The sequence below is a fragment of the Cydia fagiglandana genome, chromosome 11 (genome assembly GCF_963556715.1).
Source record: "Cydia fagiglandana chromosome 11, ilCydFagi1.1, whole genome shotgun sequence".
Taxonomy (NCBI): domain Eukaryota; kingdom Metazoa; phylum Arthropoda; class Insecta; order Lepidoptera; family Tortricidae; genus Cydia; species Cydia fagiglandana.
The window spans coordinates 9566389-9585180 of NC_085942.1; the positions used below are offsets into that span (position 1 = coordinate 9566389).

At 40.4% G+C, this 18792-nt stretch overlaps 1 protein-coding gene across 1 annotated transcript; it reads left to right on the forward strand.

The window, feature by feature from the left end:
* Positions 1-823: 823 nt before the first annotated feature.
* Positions 824-18293, forward strand: LOC134668964 (puromycin-sensitive aminopeptidase). The gene is made up of 12 exons (XM_063526476.1): positions 824-1263; positions 1340-2292; positions 2666-2855; positions 5018-5131; positions 5556-5693; positions 8901-8993; positions 11000-11149; positions 12550-12827; positions 13668-13887; positions 14675-14797; positions 15254-15468; positions 16526-18293. The coding sequence occupies exons 1-11, from the start codon at positions 886-888 to the stop codon at positions 15464-15466; spliced, it is 2850 nt and encodes a 949-aa protein (XP_063382546.1). The 5' UTR covers positions 824-885; the 3' UTR covers positions 15467-15468; positions 16526-18293.
* Positions 18294-18792: the final 499 nt, after the last annotated feature.

An 18792-nucleotide genomic window follows, 5' to 3' on the forward strand; every position in this document is an offset into this window, starting at 1 on the left:
ATACGCTTTTACGCACACATACACAGGGTGGGCGCATCAAGAAAGGCAACACTTGATTTGAAGTCCGCCTTGTCAACAGTATGGTTGTCCTTTTTTGACAAACGGCATTTTAAAAGAGCGAGGTGAGAGAAATGATACTAGTTGCTGCGTCGTGAAAGAGAACAGAAAAGGTTGGGCCCTTGGTTTATATGGCGGTGCGCGCATATGCGACAAAAAAATCGCAGCGATTTTAAAATTGTGATTTGTTACATTTTTCCGCGACAGCGCGCGACGCGATTGTCGCAAAGTGAATTGCAGCATACGAAGCTGTATGGCCCCGAGCGCACTGCGATAATAAAATCGCAGCCGGGACCTCAGTCGGCATTTCGCTCTCCAAGCGTCAACATATCGGAACCTGCTTTTCCAATGGAGTTACAAGATGAGACGCTAGATGTTGACCGTTTAATTATAGAAATAGAAGGAGATCACCTTTGTGGTATAAATACTCAGTCATACAGCGATTGCATATTGTTTCACGACAAGCGACTGGTACGACATCCATGTCGAGAATGGACAAATCGTCGACTTTTTCATCGCAGTGCGCGCACTGAATTTTCTGCGATAAATTACAGCGCGATTCTAAAATCGTGTGGCAAAAATTAAAATCGTGGTGCGCGCTTGGCGTTAGTTCAGAAGAACTTCCGAATTTCAATTTCATTCATTTCATTCATTATCTATTCTGTCATATCATATGTCAAAGAACTAAACATTTTCATTCACCGATATTCCAACCTCAAAAAATATATCTTTTCTTTCATCAAACCAACATAGATTGCCTGCATGTGTCCTACTAGTCTATCTATTGAGTAACTTTCACTTTCAACGTCACTCCGTTAACCGCTTTCCATGACGCTACAGTTACTACGCGTCATACGTAATTCATTTGCATTTCGTTCAGAAAATTGCATTAATTTGAATCGCCATTGCAAGTTGTTACGTACGAGCGAATACCGTTATTCGGAGTGGGGGCAGAGAGTAGGACGCGCGCGGGGGGCACGTATCGGAGGCGCGGGAGCGCGGCGAGTTCACTCTGTCACTCGGTCATTACGGTATTTTTCTATAGCGCGTCCCACATTTACGATCGTGAAAGAAAAAGTGACAATGCCCGAAAACAAACCGTTTCAACGCCTTCCGAAGAATGTCGTACCTAAACATTACGATCTAGAACTGGTGCCAGATCTCGAGAAACTAACGTTTACGGGAAAGACGGCAGTGAAAGTATCGGTAAGAGGGAATTTCATCATTGGTAGGTCTGGTCGCCGCAAATTATCTCGTTTCAACATGACGTATTCACTTTCAGATCGTCAATCCTACCAAAGAGATAGTGCTCAACTGTTTGGACTTGGATTTGAAGAGCGTTAAGTTACAGTTTGAGAATGGAGAACCTCTGTCGCCGGTGGAAGTGCGGCTCAGCGCAGCCGAAGAGACGGCCACGATCGCGTTCGCGGAGACGCTGCCGGCCGGCGATGCCGCTCTGCAGTGCGAGTTCACAGGCGAGATCAATGACAAGATGAAGGGGCTGTACCGCAGCAAATACCTGACGCCGAGTGGCGAGGAGCGCCACGCGGCCGTCACGCAGTTCGAGGCGACAGACGCGCGCCGCTGCTTCCCGTGCTGGGATGAGCCCGCCATCAAGGCCACCTTCGACATTTCCCTACGCGTTCCCGCCGACCGTGTCGCGCTCTCCAACATGCCCGTGAAGGAGGAACAGATAACTGACAACACGCGATTCGTGAGGTTCGACACAACTCCAATCATGTCCACTTATCTGGTAGCTGTTGTAGTGGGCGAGTATGACTATGTGGAGAAGACATCGCGCGACGGCGTCTTGGTGCGCGTGTACACGCCCGTGGGCAAAAGCAAGCAGGGCATGTTCGCACTGGAAGTGGCAGCCCGGGTACTGCCTTACTACAAGGAGTACTTCGACATAGCCTATCCGCTGCCTAAAATTGATCTGATTGCTATAGCAGATTTTTCAGCTGGTGCTATGGAAAACTGGGGTTTAGTGACATACAGAGAGACATGCTTGTTGGTGGATGAGGAACACACATCTGCCGTGAGACGGCAGTGGATAGCCCTTGTGGTTGGTCATGAGTTGGCTCATCAGTGGTTTGGCAACCTGGTCACTATGGAATGGTGGACTCATCTCTGGTTGAACGAGGGTTATGCATCATTTGTGGAATTCTTGTGTGTTAACCATCTGTTCCCTGAGTATGATATTTGGACTCAGTTTGTTACTGAAACTTACATCAGGTATGTAAAAAAATGTTCCTAGTGTATATGAGACCTAAAGTGCATATTTTTTATGTATAATAATGTGCATTCTTGGCATGATTCACACAATTTTTGATATCTTTGTGTAAAAGAAAGTGCTAACTTGGCATATGGCCAATGCATATGAACATGAGCCATTTATAAATAGTGCCAAGTCATCACCTTTTGTTGTTCCTATGCACACAGTTTTATCAGTAGTTATCATTCTTTGGAATTAATGTTTCTGAGATTGTATTTTTTCTAAATTATATTCCATTAACAATGTTTTTGACATGAAACATTTGGAGAAACATGGATTGTAACTCAAAATTGTATGCTTTGTGCTTCCACTAATATTTATGTACGTTTTCAGGGCTTTAGAGTTAGATTGTTTGAAAAACTCACACCCCATTGAAGTGCCAGTAGGCCACCCATCTGAGATTGATGAGATATTCGATGACATCTCATACAACAAGGGTGCTTCTGTCATTCGCATGCTGCACAGATATATTGGTGATGATGATTTCCGTAAAGGAATGAACATCTACCTTACCAGACATCAGGTGAATTTTCTTGCTGTTTACTTCATATTCTTCATAATCATTAAAATCTCACCAGCTTAAAACAAGTCAGCCAGAAGTGACCTTGAATTTTTAAATCAAGTTTTGAGGTTCTTTGGCGACCCAATATCAAGTTAGTAGGAGTTTAGTTTGCAGCAGAGGCGTAACTAGGGGGGGGTTGGAGGGGGCACGTGCCCCGGGCGCCGTCCAAGGGGGGGGCGCCAAAATGGGCAAAATACCTCCCATAGAAAATGGACCAGCCAAAATGTAGGACACAGCCAAATTTTTTTTTCGCGACTTGCTCAGTAGGTGTAATCCCAAAATCTCCCTGGCAAGGAAAATGCAGTTATTTTTTAGCCAACCTGTATACAGGATGGTCCAAACCTTGACGTCCAAAAATTTTTTTTAGTATCGTCGTCGTGGGTTATCAGAATATATATACCCCATGATTAGCCGATTTTTCGTAGTTTACGAGTTTAACTTTTAACTTTTGTTAAGAAATTCCGGGGTGAAGCTTTGCTTTGCTTTTATGTCTTCTAATACATGTTCGTGGTATTTGCACATATAACATGAAATAGCGATGGGGAAGTGACACCATAAAATAATAGTAGAAATAACAAAAGAGGACTTTTTTAATGAATTACTAATTTGGAAGCTTTCCACCTCAGTTCCTTTGACCGGCGACTCTGAAAAATTAGGACTATTAAGTATCACTTTTTTGACCTTTTAAAAAAACTTAGGGTCTAGCAGTTTCTAAAATAACAAAAAGTCCTTGAAATTGCTTGTATTTTATTTTATCATTATTTATTTTTTATTTATTTAGGTAAGGGCAACATCTAAGCTTGAACTCAGCTCAACTCAGCCAAGTGAGGATGCTGTTGTTTTAGCAACTGCGCCGTTGGTCAAGGATTATGTTACAAAAAGAAACAATAAAGTTCAATAGTTTTTTTTTAAATTAAATCATCACCCCAGAATTTCTTAACAAACGTTAAAAGTAATAAAAATCATAATTCGAAAACTACGAAACGTCGGCTAACGTACATATTCTGATAGCCCACAGCGTGAGAAATTTAAAAAAATTATGGACGTCAAGGTTTGGACCACCCTGTATAAGACATGCCGTGATAACATCGCTCGTTCTGTGATACTAGAATGTCGTGAAAAACCTGTGTCAGGTTTCGATGTGGGATCGGGACAAACTAGTCCAATTCAATCCCACCAAGACTCAATTTTGCGCGTTTAGGGCTAAGAAAACCTCATTTTTCAAGGCACAAGCCTTCCCATCTCAGGGAGTATTGGGAGCCTCGGTGTTGAGATCTCCATCAGTGACGTCCAATAATTTCGTAGCCACCTTGCTGGGTAGGCTGCGCTCGTATCCAAAAAAAAACTCGGTGTGCTCAATAAAGGGAGGCGATACTTTACTCTGGGGTTGACAGATCCCATTTATTGAGTACTGCTGTCACCTTTGGGCAGGAGCATCTGGATGCCACCTTGGACCCTTCAAATCAGTCCAAATGTACCTGTGAATAGTCTACGATCCCAAACTCACAAGCGATATTGAACCTTTAAGTCTAAGGAGATCTCCAAAAAATAAGTGTATAAGTTTTAAAATGGTCGGCAACGCGCATGTGACCGCTGACCATCAGGTGGGTCGTAAGCTTGTTAGCCACCGATGTACTAAAAACACTTTTTTGTCTCAATTAAAAGTAAACTGTAAGTAATAAGTAAAAAAGTAACTCTTTCGTTAGTTCATTTCGTTTGAGGGGGAGGGGGGGGCGCAAATTTGGTGCCTGCCCCGGGCGCCATATCCTCTAGCTACGCCTCTGGTTTGCAGATTGAGCAATTGACAAAATGTTGTATGTGGTAGGACTTTCATTACACAGATTAAACATTTATAAAGTAGGAGTGTCTTGTCCTTAGTCCTTACTAATTCTTAGTAATACAGAATTATTATCACAAGTCGCATTTATCAGTATCACTGATTAAACAGAAATGTAGTAATGTACCTACAAAACTTAGAAACATGCATTTTATTGCATGATATATACAACTTTGTTGTTTCAAGATATCTTCTATAGACCAAGATAGCTAAATTCATATCTGAATGTCGAAACAAACTAAATATTTAGTACTGTAGCATTTAAATGATGTTTTTTTCATTTCAGTACAAAAACACTTTTACTGAAGACCTATGGGCTGCTTTGGAGGAAGCATCAAACAAGCCTGTTGGGGCTGTGATGTCCACATGGACTAAGCAGATGGGTTTCCCAGTTGTACAGGTTGGTTGAGATTCACAAGTCATACAAATATGTTGGAAAACTAGAATATATGTGACTTGGCTTAAGTCGCAAACATCGGAACTTCTCCGGGGAGTTACGAGGTTTACGGAGAAGTTCCGAGGTTTACGACTGTAAGTATTGTTATCCAAGGTAGCAATTACTAATTTCCTTGAAATGGAGTTACGAGGTTTGCGACTTAAGCCGACGCTATACATATCCCTGTCCAAGTAGTGCTAAAATTATAGCAAATGACACCACATATTTGAAGACACTATTTTAATAACAATGGGCCTTAATCATAATGAGTCCCTCAACTCGATTGTCTTTGAGTACATTAAATTCATTGCCTATTGTGAGGACAGACAATACTCTTTATGAAGTTAATATAAACATGTTTAAAATATACATGGTGTGTGGTTGGCAGGTAAACTCGACACAAAGGGGCAATGACCGCGTGTTGACGCTGACTCAGCAGAAATTTACCGCGGATGGTAGCCAGGACCCGCATGATATCCTATGGATGGTGCCTATTACTATTTCTACACAGGAGTTTCCTTCTAAGGTAAGATATTGATATCGATATGTAAGTAATTAGTGTAATCACTACTACTTAGCCACTTTCAAACAAAAACAAAAATCTTTGCTGTCTTCTTTATTGAATATTTTTGTACTAATTATAGTTCGTTTGTTTAGCATTAGAAAGAACTTCGCAGAAGTAAGCTTGTGGTTCCAAATCCGGCACTTTTAGCGGTAATAATTTGAAGTAAATTATATGTATTGACCATGCTACATTAGATAATTATTAACAATTAAAGAGCCTGATAAAAACTGCACGCTTGCTTCTGTGGAGTTCTTTCTAATGCTAAAAAAACGAACTATAGTCCCTTGCAAGCGAAAATGAACGTTAATTTCAAAAGTCCTGAGCAGAAATTACTTTGCGAGGAACTCTAGCATATATCGCTTTGGATCGTGTACAACCGCGCGGTAATAATAACGCGGCAGGAACTTGTTTGTATTTTAAGTTTGGCGCCAGTGGCTCGGAGGCAGTGCCGGATTTACCACTAGGCTGAGTAGGCTGAAGCCTAGGGCGGCAGATTTTAGGGGGCGGCAAAGGGTCAAAAAATATTTTATGTGCTGTTCAGATAGGGTCGACCAGAATTTATTTGTAAAATTTAAATAACAAGCATTATATGTCGATTTTGCCGCCCTCTTTCATGTCAAGACCCTTTATATTGAGACAGACAGACGGCGGGACGGACAACAAAGTGATCCTATTTGGGTTCCGTTTTTTTCTTTTACCTACTATTTCCTTGAAAAAATTTCGCGCTCGCTACGCTCGCGTTTTCAATTTACTAACTACATTTTTTGTGACCCATCTGACCACCATCTCACTACATTGTGAGTTTGGGATGGTCGTCGATGCTTGTGTCTTCGTGGTATTGAATCTCACTAAATTGTTCCGATCCCATGCTGAAACTCAGGATGGATAGATCTCTTTCTGCTCTCGATATCAGATATAAACTTTTCATGACTTTCCAGCACCACAGAATGAGGGATATTGGCACGGCCTGTGTAATACGTATCCCTACTACTGTCATCTCTGCAATCTGCAGAGACTACCGAACAAAAAGCTAGTGATCCATTTGTATAGCATAATCCCTCGAGCAGACCCGATGCCAGGCCTGACCGAACTCCTTAGCTATATCCAGCCTGACTGCCAATGCCTCACCTTGATTCTCAATGGCCGGCTATGGTGTGTTGTACTATAAAATTAAACGCCTCTGATAGGAAAGTACTTTAAAAAACCTATAAGCGAGGCGGAATAGGGGCGGCAAAATCGGCATAGCCTACGGGCGGCAAATGTCTAAATCCGGCACTGCTCGGAGGCCTACCGTGACCTTCGAAAATCGAGTTAGACCAAGATAACAGATTGTTTTTGACAGCACATACTGTGCAAGTGTTAATAATACGTGATAATTTCATATAAGTTTGACGTTCAAAATAACACATGCACAGTCTGGGCTATCAAAATCGCTGCAGACTTATCTTGGTCTAACTCTTTCTTCTCTCTCTAACTAAAATAAGACAAGAGCGATAGAGATAGGATAGTCGATCTTCGAATTTCGATATTCGCAGTAGCCTTTGCAGTCACTCCAGATAGATTATCTTGTCATCCTTAATCAAAATAGATCTATTATCTTATCTGCAGCCTTGGAAGAGAAAAAATTCACATTGACATAAATATTTATCTAGATTTCCTTATTGATAGCGCTTCACTTCCTTATTCAATAAAAGTGTCAATACTCAATGATTTGCAGCTTCCACATTGTGCATATTGTGCGTTATCAAATAACCAGCGTTCAGATGAAGATTGCTGCAGTGGCGGGCATTATAAAATAAATAAACACATTGAAGTAATAATATTTATTGATTTATGGTATTGTTAGTTTAATGTATTTAGCGCTATGTGTACGGTACTTGGGAATAGCGACAAGTTATAGGTAGGTATTTAATGAGAATCGCTACTTATATAGATTTCTAGTACAGAAAGCGCGATAGAGATAAACCATATTTAAACTCACGGCCCTTATAAGATTTTCGCCATAGACGTATATCTCAGGACTGGCCTTACAGGCAATAAGAATGGGGCATGAATGGGGCCAGCACAGCGCTGTGACACCGCGACAACGCGATTGGTTGATGAGTTCGCATCACGGGCGCGATTGGTCGCAACTAGATGTAGGTGTAGATGACTGCACAATTGGCTCGGATTCGTGAGTGACACCGCTGAGCTAGCACTATTTTTCTTGCCCGTAAGGCCCGTCTTGAGATATAAGTACATCAATGATTTTTGCTCACATCTAAAGGCTCCTCTTCACGTTGGGCCAACACCAACGCCAACGAGGGACGCATTTATGCGTTAGAGGGAGCAAGTGATATTGCTATCTCATTCTACCGCATGGCTGCGTCCCTCGTTGGCGTTGGCGTTGGCCCAACGTGAAGAGGAACCTTAAGGATGCAACGCACACAAATAAAACAAAAGTGGGTACTTTTGCGGTATATGTGTGTCTTATCCTATAAAATTACTTTAGATGTAGGCCAATAATTGTCTGGGAGACACTGATCTTTAGCGATAAGAGTTTTTTTTGTGTAACCTCTATTCTGCATAACCTAGTTCCTTTATAGCGGCTGTTATTCGAGGTGTGCATTAAATAGGTATTGTGTTGCATTAGGCGTAGTTGCTCTGGGGGCAGACACGCTGCTTAAAATGATTTATATTTCGTTATAGTTCGTAGCTTCGTAACTGAGCCCGGCGGCTAATCCTATTGTCTATTGTTAAGTAAAACCGCACGTGCTACTTACCTGCAAAAAAGGGTCATACTTATTCTATTTGGCACCTGAGCGCAGGCTAGTCCAACGCTCAAAAAACCAGTGTAGGTGCGCTCTCCGATAACGCGCCTTTGTTACGCATCTCGATGACACATTTTAGACTGGTTCTGTAGCGTTCGACTCGCCGGCACTCAGTAACCGAAGTACGCAGGTTTTTATACTTTTTATGCAGGTGGTGGTGGCACGTGGCACGAGCGGTTTTACTTAACAATAGACAATAGGATTAGCTCGGGCTCTGTTTGAAACCTACGAACTATACCTCATGTAATATTTTCCATTTTCCCCAAATATATGTATACTTGTTTTTAATTAGATAGCCTTCATTAAGATGTGTCCTACTTAGTGCACATGGTGTTTTAATGACTGTTGTTGTTCTCAGGTGGCATTGTCTACAGTTTTGGAAAAACGAACCCAAGAAGTTGTCCTAGAAAATGTTTCAGAGTCTTCGTGGGTTAAATTAAATCCTGGCACAGTAAGTTTATTAAATTATATTTTTCCACATACATATTTTCTCTCTCTATACCTAGTCTTGATGGTTTTTCAACAGGTCAAATTTAAAGAGATTCAGATTTCTGAGAAACATACATGATACATCAACTTAAAAACACTCCTTCCTTCTACGACTGTTATATGTGACGCTAATATTAGCGTAAGCGCCAGCCGCCATAACGTACCTTTTGCCGTGGGACGTCACATATTATTAACATACACTTTTAGATTAGATAAGTTGAATAGTATCATTAGCAAAAACAAAGGATATCGATTGAATGTCGGTTTAGGTATCTATTGCCGTATCAGTGTGCACTGTGATAAATAGGATATGAAAGCAAGATATGAACCTGCTTTTAAATCATGTTTTTGTCGTAACAAACTGTGAAATGTAGTATGTTGATGGGTCAATGACCTATAATGAACTAAAGCCTAACAAGTTCCTTTTTAGCCCTCGCCACGTTGCGGATTTTCGATGGAACTAATTTATTTTAATGGCAATTATTTTGTTTGACATCCGACATTGAAAGTCATTGAATGTCACCGATGTAAACAAATCGAAAATGATTGTAAATATTTCAGGATAATAATATATTTTGCAATCAAAATGCCCAAAAAAATTCACACCGATGCTAAACAAATAATTTTAAATACATTAAAATACTTGCGACAGAAAAAGGATACGGGATTCAGTAGCATTCCATTAAACAATGTTGTGAAATTATTTGTTGACATGACGGGTACTGATTTTCATAGTGAGTTTGTAATAAACTGGTTAGTTTTGTACTAAATATGAATATTAATTATTAAATTATTATTTTTCTCATTTAAGGCGTCTTTAGTGCTATAATCAAAAATATTTATTATAAGAATGAGCCATTACCACCACGAGTGACTGAATCTGGTAAATATATATACGGAGGTCGAATATTTAGAATCAAATTATGGCGGATAGGTAAATTATTCATACTTAATTATCAACTAAACATGCTCTTTCGATTGGGTTTCGATTGGGAAACATACTTCTACAACTCACATGTACATAATTGTATACCTCACTCGCTCTTGCACGATGCCAATACACACTGTCCCGACTATTCATGACGTACACGTATTGTTGCTATATGTAAGCTGTTTGTAGCGACATTATATCAGGGCTAAAAAAGAACTTGTCAGGCTATACATTTCACAGTTTGTTACGACAAAAACATGATTTAAAAGCAGGTTCATATCTTGCTTTCATATCCTATTTATCACAGCAAGCAAGATATGAACCTGCTTTTAAATCATGTTTTTGTCGTAACAAACTGTGAAATGTAGTATGTTGATGGGTCAATGACCTATAATGAACTGATAATGATATTTTATCAGGTCACATTGTTTCGACAAATTTTAGCAATGTACGGATTGTACGGTATAATAATTGTCAGTTAGTTTTAATTTTTAACAAGCAGAAACGTCTGCGAAAGATGCAATTAAGCTTAGAATAAATATAAAAGTGGAAAAACTACTGCAATTGAATAAAAAAAATCAAATAAAAAAATCAAATCAAATTATTCCAGAGGCCGTGAGTTCAAGTCTCACCCAAGACAGTAATTTTCAACTTTTAAATTTATTCTAAGCTTAATAAATTGTCAGTTAGGACCGTGAGTATGGCGGTCCAGAAATATAAACTTATGAATATTCCTTCTCCATAAGGTTCTTTTTTTATCCAAGTTTGTTTTAATCTGTTTGACTTATGTATGAGTAAGAAGAGATCAAACAAATTAACTAAAGGAGACTTGTATAGACCGGGCGGTTTATGAATATATAGATGGTCAAGCTAATCTTGTCAGTAGAAAAAGGCGCGAGATTCAAATTTTCTGTGAGGCAATATCCCTTCGCGCCTACATTTTTCAAATTTGCCGCCTTTTTTACTGACAAGATCTGCAACTTTAGGTATAAATTGATAAAGTGTAAACTAGGTTTGAATATGAATAATTGCAACAGGTGGGTTACTACCGGACTCGGTATGAGCCCGGCATGCTGGCGCAGCTGGTGGGCGCGGTGCGCGACGGCTCGCTGCCGCCGCTCGACCGGCTCGGGCTGCTCGACGACTGCTTCGCGCTGGTGCAGGCCGGACACACGCACACGCACGAGGTGAGCTCATAGCTAATACCAGGCGTGGCTGACTCCGCGATTTCGTCGCTTTGCAACAGGTAGCTACAAGTATATCCGTCTCACACCAATTTTGGTGGCTAGTCATAAGCCGCGCGTGGCGCTGTCATATCTGTCCTAATCGTAACAGACGCGTTTTGTTTGAAAGTGAATCTTCTGTACCTAATAGTACTATTATTTATTCTGTGCTAATACCGCGTTATTGACCAACCGAGAGACAAGTGCGAGCGAAGCGTCACGCCTTCTGCATGAGCAAATTTAAAGTGCTTTCGTATGTCTGGCTGTTCTACATAGCATTTCTTTACCGATTTTCGTGAAATTCTGTCAACATAAAACTATTAAAAAAATATGTGTTTTTTATGTCGATTATGTTTTTAGATTTTTTTTCAAAATGGCGTATTGGGACTCGCGAGATCTACAGCTCACAAAGCCACTAGTTACCTCAGCAGCACTCAAAATTCAACCATTTATTTTTTGCATATTTTATACAGTTTTCGTGAGTTCACGCACAAATATATCAACTAACACGCCTATGTTATCCAGCCGAGTCGTGCTTTCGCTTATAATTTATTTATTTTATACTCCACTTCCCTTGTGTTAGTGGAAATACCATGTATGGATATATAATGGGCGAAAAAAACAACTTTGCATTCTGTCAGACGGCTAGCTGGCTCATTTACTACATGCTTAAAAATCATGAACTTCCTTAGGCGTATATATGCAAATTAAGCAGTATCAACAGGAACAAACTTTAGAAATGATAGTTTCACTCAAACTTATCACGCAACACATTAAATAAAACTATTGAAACGGATTATATCGCGTATATTGAATTTATCTATATCCCGACGTTTGGAACCCTTTACACAGCGTTCGTGGTTAAGGGGTCACGAAAAACTCACGATAGATCACGTTGGGGGAGGGGGGATAAGGAAACCTCACGTGTATTTTTCTACAGTAAACGAAACTAAGAAAAAAAACCAACCACATGAGTAAATACCTTTTCTCGGTTTCGTTAAACATAAATCTTTACTCTGCACTTCAAAATAGCGAATGTATTTAACGAAAATAGAGAAATAAACAATATTTTCTAAATAAAACACTATTTATCTTAAAATTAGGTCGAATGAAAAAAAATCAAAAAAATACACGTGAGGTTGCGTGGGGGGAGGGGGGTAGCCAAAAACCTCACCAAATATCACCAAGGGGGAGGGGGGGTCAAAAAGTAGCCAAAAATACCTCGCGTGATTTGTGCACAACCCCTAACGGGTGACTGAGTAACAACTACACTGTGCAAAAATAATGAACCATCATAACTATAAATTTTAAGGTCAGTTTTACATGCAAAATTGACCGAAGACAATATTACGCACTTGTTACAGTCCCTGAAACTCATGGAGGCCTTCAACAACGAGAACAACTTCACCGTCTGGTCTTCAATCTCCAACTGCATGTCCAAACTGAGCGCGCTGTTCTCCCACACGGCGCTAGACAAGCCGCTTAAGAACTATGGGCGGCAGCTGTTCGGACCGGTCACTAAGCGCCTGGGCTGGGACGCGGAGGACAAGGAGAGTCATCTGGACACCCTGTTGAGGAGTCTCGTGCTTAACAAAATGATCAGCTTCGAGGACCCGGACACCATTAAGGAGGCTAAGAATCGGTGAGCTTCCTTCATTTTTTTATTTATCTTTTAGTATCATCATTCATCAATATTATCCCCCATTTTTTTTTGATGAGTGTGAGATGCGAGTCCTTTAAGCCATATTATCCCCCAAGTCATAAACGTTTTTAAAGAGGACTAAAAGGGTTTTCATTATTTTATGTACATGGAAATACAAAATTACATTTGATATTGCTACACATTGTGAAGTGACGCATTTGGTTAAATATAGTTGTGGGATTTCCTCTTAGTGATAATGATAACTAAAGTAAATAAAGCCACTTGACTGTTATTCATTGCAATAGATAACGAAATCGGTTCAACCACAACACTGCTTCCTTGTGGTTTTATGCAGTTTATTCTTGCATAATAAGTAAGATATACCTACATAAATAATATTATATACCTAACTATATGTATTAGGTATATAATATTAAATTAGGTTATATGTATTAGGTATATAATATATGTATTAGCTATGGGTAAATAATATGTTGCGTTTATTATTCTGTTAGTTTGTTAATAAAATTAATGAAGTACCATCGTCTTTTGGTCACCTCTTCCTAATGTACCTATACATATGAGACCTACATACTTATATGAGAAATTTTGTGAAGAAATGTTGATTGCTGACTATTACGCTCTAGGAATAGTACATATATCCATATTTAATATTACAAAGCCGTGTGGCGCCTCCTTTTAATAACGTTTGCGGTTTTTCAAGTATTAGAAAAAAATTTAGTTTTTTTTTAATTATTATTGGTGGTATTGGTAATTCTTGCAGGCTTACTTCAAGGTGACCCCAAATGTATGTTTGTAATGTATTGTTTGTATTCTCAGATTCGAGAAACACGTATCGGGTGCGGCGACATTACCAGCGGACCTGCGCTCGGCGTGCTACCGCGCCGTGCTCGCGGACGCGGACGAGGCCACATTCCAGCGGTTCCTGGAGCTGTACCGCTCGGCAGACCTGCACGAGGAGAAGGACCGCATCAGCCGCGCGCTGGGAGCGGTCAAGGACCCGGAGCTTCTGAAGCGTGTGCTGGACTTTGCCGTCTCGGTGAGTCTGTCTTACAGGTCTACACTTCCGCCGATGAAAAGTTAAGAGTGTTAGTTAGCCCAGTAATTTACGGGTACAACTAAAAGGAGATGCGATTGGCAACGCCTGTGTGTTTTAACCTCATCAAGTGACAACCGAGATTTCCAGAGCTGCACCACTTGGTCACAGAGCAAGAAATAGTAAAGCCTGTCCGATTTTCTAAGATTAAGTTCACCATAGTCTTACTATGGCGTACTTGATCTTAGGAAAGTGGACAGGCAATAAGAGCCAGTACATTTGAAGGTCGCGTTGTGGTCATGTCTCTGAGTCTCTCGCATAGAGTAATTATTTATTAACTAACAGCGGCTTGATTGAGTTGTATTCTATTATTTCCTCTCTTGTTTCTCCAATTCAGGATTTAATGCCCATTATTAAAGTGATCTCACTCCTCTGTTCATGTTGTGCAATGTGAAGCCCCGTCTCCATATCGCGCGGCAAGCTATCGAACGTTGGCTCGCGCGGCAGCTGCGCGCAATGGATATCGGGCTGGCTCGCGAGCCAACTCAATCATTGGCTTTTTCTATTGGCTATTCTTCGTTCCTAATAATTATTTTTTGTGATATAATGTGGTCGATCATCGGATCGCCTGCCGTGCGCGGCGGCCGCGCTATAGTTCAAGATAGTGCCAAAATTGGCTCGCGAGCCAATACAGGTTTGCCGCGGTCGAACAATGTTCGCGCGGCCGCCGCGCGATATGGCGACGGGGCTTGAGAGAGTCAAAGATTAATCCTGTGTTTTTTAATTGTAGGATGAAGTGCGCGCCCAGGACACAGTGTTCGTGATCGTGTCGGTGGCCGTCAGCAGGAACGGCCGCGACCTTGCGTGGCAGTTCTTCAAGGACCACTGGCAGGACTTCATGGATCGCTACCAGGTTCATATTTCTCTCTTTAATTCTGATTCTTACAGGAGTAAATATTTTGTAAGGTGGCTACCGTCGGCGAGATAAAAAAAAAATTTAGCCTATACACGTCCCACTCCTGGGCACAGACCTCCTCTCAAGCACGAGAGGGTTTGGGCAACAGTCCCCACGCTAGCCCAATGCGGACTGGGGACTTCACATACACCTTTGAATTTCTTCGCAGATGTATGCAGGTTTCCTCACGATGTTTTCCTTCACCGAAAAGCTAGTGGTAAATATCAAATGATATTTCGTACATAAGTTTCGAAAAACTCATTGGAGCCAAGATTTTAACCCGCGCACTAGAGTTAAAAAAATGCTATTGAAAGTGTGACCAAAATTGCGCAGTGACTGCTGCCCAATTCGGATATCGCTGCAGAGCAAGGGATAAGTGTAGATCCTGCACTACAACTATATTACTGTTTACAGGGCGGCTTCCTTCTGGCGCGACTAGTGAAGTCTACCACCGAGAACTTTGCCTCTGAGTCGGCCGCCCAAGAAATAGACGAGTTCTTCCGCACACACCACTCGCCCGGCACCGAGCGCTCCGTGCAGCAGGCGCTGGAGACCGTGCGGCTCAACGCGGCCTGGCTGCGCCGCGACCTCGCCTCCACCACCACCTACCTGCAGTCCTACCACTGACGGTAACTACTGTCCTCACTCACACCACTCGCCCTGCACCGACCACACCGGTTATTCCTACTAGTTACCACCAAGTTGTTACCAGTGGTAACTACTAGGATTTTTTTTCCCACTTTAACTACCGGGAAAAGTTAATTATCGCAGGTGACTATAAAAAACATCCTGTACATATTTATACTGTTTTTATTAGTATTGAACTCTAACAATATTTTGATGGTAAATACTGCGAAAAAAAACCCCACTTTTAACCACCACAAAACCGAGTTAGTGGTAACTACTGGGAATTATTTTTCCAGTAGTTACCAGTGGTAAAAGGTGGGATTGTTTTCCATTTGTTACCACTGGTAACAACTTGGTGGTAACTAGTGGGAATAACCCGACCACGCTTGTAGCCCGTTTATAAATTAGGAGGGCACTCACCAAATTACTAAAAAAAGAAAAAAAAAAAAGAATAAAGAGCATGTTGCGTCATATAGACATAACCATCCAGAAAAATCCAATTTTGCAAAGCACTTATTAGATACAGGCCACATTTTATCTGAGAATCATTCTTTTGATGTTTTGCATGTTTGTGAGAAGGGATTGCGTTTGGGTGTTCTGGAACAACTGGAAATAATTAGGTACAACAATAGGGGCATGATTCTTAACGAACAATTGAATGTTGCGTCATCGCCGTTATTACGAATTTTTCCATCTCACTCACACTTGCACAGTAGGGGGAGTGGTCAAGGTATAAATATGGCCGACCATTCTGGACACGTCATTCCGTTGCCGGACGTCAGACCGTCAACAGCTCCTGAGGATGCCTCGTAGAGAGGCGAAACACGTGTCGAGTATTATTCTTTTGGTGGTGGTTTGTTATATTTATTTGCGTATTTATTTTTGCGGTGGGTGGGTGGGAACATTAATTGTATGCAAAAAATACGCAAGTAAGTATAACGGGTTAGCACTGATTGACTAGCACGTTATCTTATTACGCGGATTAGCAAAGTAATATTTTGGTTTTAATTACTATTGACATGTAAACTTTTGACTTCATGCAGTTTTCTTTTGTTTCAGGACCAAATGACACAAGACTGAAACTACAACGAAGTCCAGTTAACGTTTCAATAGATCTTTATCCACTGAGCTGAGCTGCTAGCATTTTGAGTTATTTATTTTCCAGTGACATCGTTATATGTTAACCGTGACATTGAAAAAGAGTATTTTAAATGTTGTTAATATGTTTATCGTATTTTAAACCTAATATAGCCGAATTAAATTAAACAGCAGTAACAGGTGGGACATAGGAATGAAGTAGTATGTTTCAATTTGTTGTTGTTTTATAATATTCCTGTCTGTTCATTTCATTTGTTTATAAAAACTATACGAGCACTTTCGATCGCCATGTCAAATCTAGAAGCTTAGTCTAACTAATTAATAATATCGTAATTTTATAGGTCTTAACTATCTTACCGTTTACGAAGAATACTGCAAAAAAGCTGGGAAAGAAAATAATTAGTCACAAGTTTTCTGTAAACTTGAGTTCATTTTGGGTTATTCCCACTAGTTACTACCAAGTTCTTACCAGTGGTAACTGGGTTTTTTTTCCCACCTTTTACCACTGGTAACGTGGTAACTACTGGGAAGAAAAATTCCCACTAGTTACATATTCCCAGTAGTTATACAGGTGGAAAAAAATTCCCAGTAGTTACCACTGGTAAGAACTTGGTGGTAACTAGTGGGAATAACCCTACATTTTGATTTAGATCAGGACTAGGTAGGTACACTGAAAACGTATAATGGCAGTCTGTTATCAAAGAGGTATTGAGCATGTTAGAAAAAAAATCTCTTATGCATTTAGACCGATTGTGCTCGCTTAAATTCGCATTTATGTTAGTACAATGATGACACTAGTCACATGCGCCTAACTAGATTTCCGCAGCGACAAAGGAGCTAAGACAAGTCTTATCATAATTTGTTAACAAATACGGCCCATTGTTATAACACTTCAATACTCTGCAGAGTTTCAATGGTCTATTGTTAGAGAAGCTATACTTACAGGATTTAACATGTATTATAATGTGTAAAATATTATTTTAATTTATGTTTAGATTATGTTACGAGTTTTGTAATATTGGTGCTGAGAGCATTATTTTTGTTTTATTTCTTTATTCTGGGGAAAGTACAATTTGTTTCTAACATTAGTGTAAACTGTATACCGACAACAAACCTTAGTAGCGTATTTAATTTAATTTACCAGTGTGCAATAGTTTCTTACGCCCACCATATAAGTACCAGGGATGTTGCGAATATTTGCATCAGCATCCGCATAAAATCGATGCGGAGCAGATGTCGACCAAGTTGGTTACAGGAACGTATTAGCGGCGGCGCCGGCGGCGTAAGTGCTAGGTAATTTTATATAACGAAATCGTCTAGATCCTGAAAAGTCGGCCAAGTTACTGTTTATCAAATAAAACGCACCTATACAAAACGTTTCGTTTTTTGAAATAAAAAATGCTAAAAATGTAATATTTGACTTTTTTAAGTACGAAATCATGACATCCGCATCCGCGGATGTGAGGCTTTAAATATCCGCATCCGCGGATGTCAAAAAATCTGCATCCGCAACATCCCTGATAAGTACCAGTCGACTTGCACACGCATATAATTTTAATTAAGTACCTACATTTAGCAAATTAATCGTTTAGGGGCGTGCAAGTTCAGTCAAAATTTTTGTGATCTTAAAATAATTAAATGAAGTTACCATCGTTTATTAGTGTCTTATCGCTATCATTGCTGAATTGTTTTGTAAGACTGTGTTATTGCAATAAATGGTACAAGAACATGATGGTTTTGTTTGTTGTGTTAAGGTTCTAATCACAAAGCTAATGGGATGTGGCGTTCCACGGGTATATATCTTACGGTGATCAGCGCTTACGTCACGTAACACCGCATTAGTATTGAAGTATCGTTAACACATTCATTACCACTAAGTGCTACGGGTTACGCTCGTAGCGCGTAGCCACGGTTTCGCCGTATGTAGCGCGTAGTCGCTACGAACAGTGTACCCGACAGTCGGGTTCTTGGTGTTGAATGTGTTAATAATAGCGTAAGCGCCAACTACCATACGGTAGTAGCGTACCGGCACCTATACTCGTAGAACGTTAGGCCAACAAAAAGATCCACTTGTCCAAACTAGTTCAAAGAGCCAGAAAGCAGAGCGATTGGTTGAAGTAACGTTTGACCACGAAGGTACACTTGGAGTCTTTGGTTATGAGACAGCCTGTATAATGTCTACATTTAGATGATGCTTGTAGTTTCTGTGGAACCACATTTTGAATAAA

What these genes read in the sequence shown, in the direction of transcription:
- LOC134668964 (XM_063526476.1), top strand. Translation starts at nt 886, where the DNA reads ATGACGCTACAGTTACTACGCGTCATACGTAATTCATTTGCATTTCGT. An exon ending in TTAAATTAAATCCTGGCACA is followed by an intron (nt 8,994 to 10,999) that starts GTAAGTTTATTA and finishes TAATTGCAACAG; the next exon opens with GTGGGTTACTACCGGACTCG. An exon ending in GACACACGCACACGCACGAG is followed by an intron (nt 11,150 to 12,549) that starts GTGAGCTCATAG and finishes CACTTGTTACAG; the next exon opens with TCCCTGAAACTCATGGAGGC.